The sequence below is a fragment of the Nannospalax galili genome, unplaced genomic scaffold (assembly GCF_000622305.1).
Source record: "Nannospalax galili isolate Female #2095 unplaced genomic scaffold, S.galili_v1.0 scaffold45, whole genome shotgun sequence".
NCBI lineage: Eukaryota > Metazoa > Chordata > Mammalia > Rodentia > Spalacidae > Nannospalax > Nannospalax galili.
Window position 1 is genome coordinate 6,264,169 of NW_008355775.1, and position 6,149 is coordinate 6,270,317.

Here is a 6,149-nt window from a genome sequence, read left to right on the forward strand (position 1 = left end):
CCGGTCCTCTGCAAGAGCAGCCAGTGCTCTTAACTGCTGAGCCATCTCTACAGCCCCCTCGTTTTTATTCTTAAAAATAACTTTAGAAATACTTTTTTGTGGAACTGGAGAGATGGCTCAGCGGTTATGAGCACTGACCGCTCTTGCAGAGGACAAGGGTTCAATTCTCAGCACCCACATGTAGCTGTCCTGGAATTCACTATGTAGACCGGGCTGGCCTTGAACTCACAGAGATCTGCCTGCCTCTGCCTCCATAGTGCTGGGATTAAAGGCCTGTGCCACAATGCCCAGCAGAGTCCCCATTTCTTAATAAGCTCCCCAGGCTACTTCTTAGGAACATATATGTTTAAGTATACTAAAAGAAAATAAACGAGTTATCATATATATATATATATATATATATAGTAGACATTTTTAGTAAGATATAAAAACATATTTACATAGAAATCCTTCTTTAAAGGTGCTTTTCTGGCTAGGTGTGGTGATGCACACCTGTAATTTTAGCACTCAGGATTACAAGGTGTTCCAGGTCAGTCTAAACTACAAAGTCGTGGTGCATGCCTTTGACAGATTTATGTGAGATCAAGGCCAGCCTAATCTACATAGCAAGCTCCAGGCCAGCTGGAGCCACAGGGAGACCCTGTCTCAAAAAAAGTACATACAGGAACTAAAACAATCTATACTATGCTGGAACAAGGACAGAAACAAACCAATAATATATTATCTCCAGAAACATGTATTCACCTGATTAATAACAAGAGAGACTGTTGTATAAAGGGACTGGATTTAAAACAAAACAGACACTGGTTATACTCCATTATTTAAACAGAAATGGTTTTGGAAAGGTGCTTTTCTCTTATCTACGTTTTTATTAAATACAGTCAGGTCATAAAACCTGAAATTTATGAATTTATTATCCATGCTGCAATTGTATAATGAATAGGCCTCAGACACAACAAGAAACGATTACCTCATCAATCAATATAAAAGCTGTATTATTGAATACTACTAAAGACAACAGGTCATTTACTTGTTAATTCTCCCAGTCTGTGCAAGGCAAGGCCTCCTCCTCATCCTCTGACTCTGGAGATGCTTCTTTAATTCTTCTTAGAGCTTCGTGGATGCTCCGTGTTAGAGGGTCTGTATCAGGCAGAAGTGTGAATGATTCTCTCAAAACTTCTTTCTGAACCTTCTTTAATTTTACACCTTTCCTTATCTGCGCCAAGATATTATTACTATCATCTTCATCAGGAAAAGGAGGCAGAGTTCGCTGTTCAACCTTTTTCAGATGGAAACTACCACGCTTCAAGGATGCTAGCACCTCATCCATGGGTGAACTCACTTTGGAAAATGAAAGAGAAGAATCACAGAATTACTGCACTTAAAAAGTTAAACTGTATGACCTCTATCGGGCTGGAGTGGAGAGGCCCTGACACTACTCCAATGGATCCTCACTTACCCTTGTTTCAAAGTCTCTCAAGACTCAAGTTCCATGGGAGATATTTTGTTTTTTCTTTTTCTTTTTGGTCTTTTGAGGCATGGTCTCCCTGTAGCCCCAGCTGGCCTGGGATTAAAGGCGAGTGTCATCACGCCAGGCAGGTATTTTGATATTTCTATCATTTCCCATGAGATGGAAATCACAGAATGCAAGCTGGGAGATGGTCCTAAGAGACTGCCAAAGGATTTCCCTTTGTGCCCACCTGTAGTCCAATGTCAGACAGTATAGATAACATACTTCTTTTTTTATTCCTTTTCTTTTTTCCTTTCCGTCGGTGCTGGGAGATGGCTCAGTGGGTGAAGACCTTGCTGTGCAAATTTGAACACCTGAGTTCATCAGATCCCCAGCACCCATGCAAAAGCCTAACACAGCAGTGCATGCCTGTAATCCTAACATTCGGGAGCAGAGTGCAGACAGGTAGTTGGGGGCTCACTGGCTAACCAGTCTAGGTGAAATGGTGAGCTACAGGTTCAGTGAAGATTTGTCTCAAAAAATAAGGTACAGCATAAGGGAAGGTAACCAAAGGTGACCTCTGGCCTTCCCATGCAAAGGGTGTGTACATGCACACACTCATGCACACACATGTATATATTACACACACACATAAAATTTAATATTGGTATACTGTAACCATTCCTCTTTCATTAGTTATTTTACATGTAAGAGTCTGTTCAGATTGAAGAAATATTTTAAAGAATATTCTTTCACATTAAAATGTAATGTGCAAATTGCTCAGCATTACTTGCCTCGTGTAAACCGAAAGCTCCTCAATGGCTAGGAACATTACCTGTTCTTTTTAGAAATAACTTTATTGAGGCATATCTGACATGCAATAAATTGTATATAACTCCCTATTCTCCTTTGTCTTTTATATACAAAGAACGTATTTAAGCCTTCAATACCAAAATGTTGTATGAAAACCTTTTTTGTTGGTGGTTGAGACAGGGTCTCACTATGTAGCCCTGGCTGTCCTGGAATTCAGTAGAGATCAGGCTGGCCTCAAAGTCATAGAGATCTCCCTGCCTCTGCCTCCCAAGTGCTGGGATTAAAGACATGCAACACAAAGCCCAGCCATATGAGTTTCAAAAAAGATTTATCTTTGAGTGTTTTGCCTACATCGATGTATGTTCACTGCATGTAAAACTGGTGCCTGTGGAGGCCAGAAGAGATGTTGGATCCCCTGGAACTGGAGTTAGGAGAGGTAGGAAGCAAACTCAGATCCTCTGAAAGAGCAGTAAGTGCTCTTAACCACTGCACCACCTCTTCAGCCCATGTTGTATGATCTTATCAATGGCTTCCCACCCTTTGCTTAGTAATTTTTAAATTTATGTATTTACTGACTTCATTTGTGTGTGGTAAGCAAGCACTCTCCACAAAGCTAGAATTACTAGTCAAGAGCATTTTAGCTCTCTAATTTAAAATCGGACTCAGGCCCCCCGCCCCAATGCAAAGAGTCACCTACCAAACAAGTCAAATGGCACTTCAGAGGATACATTGTTAGAACATGCCCAGCAGTTCGAAGGAAAGTACATATTTCTATGTAGTTATAAATGACTGTTGTAATCTTGAAAACTCATTTGCTATGAAGTAAGGTTCAAAATAATGTTTTAAGCTTTGTAACAAAGACTGAAAGAAAAAGTTCCTTTGCTATGTTTTATGTAACAAATGGGCAGAGAAGCATCTTGCTGGCTTACCTCTCCTCTTCTGCAAGCCTTCAGCAGTCTTTCTGAGCTTCTTCCGTGCACTGACCAGCTGGCTGCTATCAAAGAGGTGTGCAGAGGGGGCGCTGGCTGACTTAGGGATTCTCTTCTCACTCCCCTCCTTTCTAGGCAGATCTTTCTCCAGTGTCTCTGCAATAGTGGTGGCACCACTGTCCTTTGCAACAGGCAGAGGTGGTGGGGGTGGGGGAGGGGGTGGAGGTGGAGGTGGAGGCAGAGGGGGTGGGGGTGTTTTCAGAAGAGGGGGTGGGAGTGGATCTATGAGAGAACATGGTTTGAGGTTGTCACTAGTCAAAAGTGGAAGGGAAGCAGGGAGAGGCAGTTCCGAGGTAAGGACGCCAGGAGGTAAGGAAGCGGCTTCAAGTTGTGCTAATGAAGTGCCTGCAGGCAGGGCAAGGCTATGGGGTTCTGCTGTCTGTGAAGGCGAACACTGGCTTCCTTCTCCCACCTCTTCTGTTTTCTGTTCTCCCAGCAACACTCCTGGTAGAGAGTCACACTTATCCTCCTGGGGCACAGGGCTCGCTGCACTTTTTCTTCTTGCATGGGCCACTCGTAATCTGGTTGATTTAAGTATGACTTGCCCGGGGTACCTCTAAAACATCAAAAGTTTTTGTGACTGGTTGTCTTATAGTAAAATAATTTACCAATAAATGTCTACTTATTTCTTCTAACTGAATATTTCTTTGGTTTTGTGATTTTTCTGGGGGAAGAGGGGAGACAACTAGAAAATAAGAATACCAGTGCCTAATACTTTTTCAAACATCTATCAACTGCTTTGCTATCTAAAGCAATGCTAAAAGGCTTTATTCTCACTTACTTACTTAAGCCAATTGTGTAACATTGCCATGTGACTATTTTTAAAATTTTCAAAAAATGTGATTTAAATGGAAAAAACTGCATGTAAAATTCAAAACAATCACCTTGCCATATTTTCAAATACTTAGATAAAAATGAAAATTTTTTTAAACAAGTTATACAGCATTAAAAAAAACCCACTGATAATACTTTTATGATAGAATGAAGGAGAGAGAATAATTTTTCTTGAAGTACTGACATATAGCAATCTCATTTTAGCTCTTACTACAGGAAACCCTAGTAGTAAGGCCATTTGGTAGATAACAAAACATTTAATTAAAGCACAGCTTCTCTTCTTTTTTTTTTCAGAGCTGAGGAAAAGCTATGCAAGCGCTCTACCACTGAGCTAAACCCCCAACCCCAAGCTTCTCCTTTTTTAGAAGTATGCTTGCCCTATTCCATTTCACTTTAACAATATGGACTTAACCAAAAGGTTCACCACCTGAGCACAGAGAACTAAAGCAAGGTTCCATAGCACTTTAACAATGGACAGACTGAGAAGCTTAAGCAGGCTTGAAGAGACAGATCTTGTATCAGTGTCCGGACCATGTGCAGCTGGCTCTCATACACTGACCATGCTCTAACTCTGCTAGTGCTCTTCTCCATGTATAACCACCATAGGCCAATCAACTGTTTCTATAAAACTCAAGAAGAATCAGGCTTTGTTGAGATTCATCATTCCTTCCATACCCCAAGCTGTACCACATAGGTTGCAAATATATTAATCGCAGAAAACAGCCATAGAAAAGGGAGCCAATCAAACTGCTAAGGTTATTAACACATTCTAAGTAGATACTACATTAGGAATGTATCATTGCTTTGCTTGGAAAGCAACAAAAATCAAGTCTATGCTTTTATTACCTGCTTAAATGTTCGAAGTCTATCCAGTGTTCTCTGTCTCTCTTGGCTAACCCAGGCACTTTTTCTTTCCTCTTCATCATGTAGTTTTTCTCTCTTCTGTTAAAAAAAAAAGTAACACTATTATATTGAATTTATTACATCCAATTTTTACCTTTAGTAAAAGAAAAATATAGAATAATTTTTCCCAATATGTAAAGACGATGAGTCAACGGAATGATTCACTGAACAAAGTCTTTTACAATAAGAAACACTATTCCTACCACTATCTTAAATAAACACCGATCCGATAAAGTAAAATGAAATCTTACCAAATCACTAAATTACTAAAATGAAGTCTTCCCCAAACTAAAAACTGCTTAGTCCTTTGGGGTTGGACTTAAAACTATTTTAATGGCTCCGCTTCCCTGGGCTTGCACAACCCCCAGGCCTCTCTCCTACCTGCAGGCCTCGACCTGCAGGCCACAATCTCCAGGGTAAGTCGATCATGCCCTCAAAGCCTTGACTCCCCCAGCCTCACTCACCCTCCCATCTCCCCCGCGGGTCTCTCCTCCTAGCCTGGGTCCTGTCCCATTCCTTCTCTTGGCACCCCAGACACCTGGGGAACCATCACTACTTCCTGATCCTTTGCATCAAGACCAACTCAGTTCCTTCTCAGGTTCCCAGGAGCACTGCATCTGGGCCTGGGCCCGCCCTCACCACCCTGTGCTTCCCTGGACCTGCACAACCCACCAGCCTCTTTCCTGGACACCAGGGATGACCTTTCCTCTTCCTTGTCCTTTGCATTCAGACCAACCTAGATCCCCAGTGCAGTCTCCAGGGGCCCTTGGGGCCGCCTCCTGCCCCCATCTTCCTTTGCATTTCTGGCTGGCATAGCCACCAGCTGCCCTAGACCAGCATCTTTCATGAGCCTGGCTCCCAGGCCAGTCCAGCCACCAAATTCCTGAGGCCAAAATCTTTCTTGGAGGGGTCCGGACCTTAGGAGAAAGCCTGAGAGTATCTTATCCTCATCTGGCTTGGGCCTCTGTGGGAACATCTAAAGACAAAAGCAATCTGGCCACTCCAATATAAAATCAAAAGAGAGAACCAGAAGCTTAGAGGAACCAGCTTTTCATGCCCCAAAAGTAAACCACAAGACACATAAAGTTAACAAAAAGAAGCAGACCTAAACTTGAAGGCTTAAGTCTCACACAAGAATCAGAAACTACAAAAGAAATTCA

General features: G+C 42.0%; 1 protein-coding gene across 1 annotated transcript in view; it reads right to left on the minus strand.

Moving 5' to 3' along the window:
* Positions 1–6,149, minus strand: part of Jmy (junction mediating and regulatory protein, p53 cofactor) — a 74,722-nt gene that overhangs the window by 9,355 nt on the left and 59,218 nt on the right. Inside the window, exons 8-10 of the mRNA XM_008853333.3 lie at positions 4,933–5,028; positions 3,193–3,808; positions 1,031–1,341 (exon numbers count right to left, since the gene is read on the minus strand). Of these exons, the coding sequence (XP_008851555.1) occupies positions 1,034–1,341; positions 3,193–3,808; positions 4,933–5,028 (1,020 nt within the window). The 3' untranslated portion in view covers positions 1,031–1,033. The remainder of the gene's footprint in view (positions 1–1,030; positions 1,342–3,192; positions 3,809–4,932; positions 5,029–6,149) is intronic.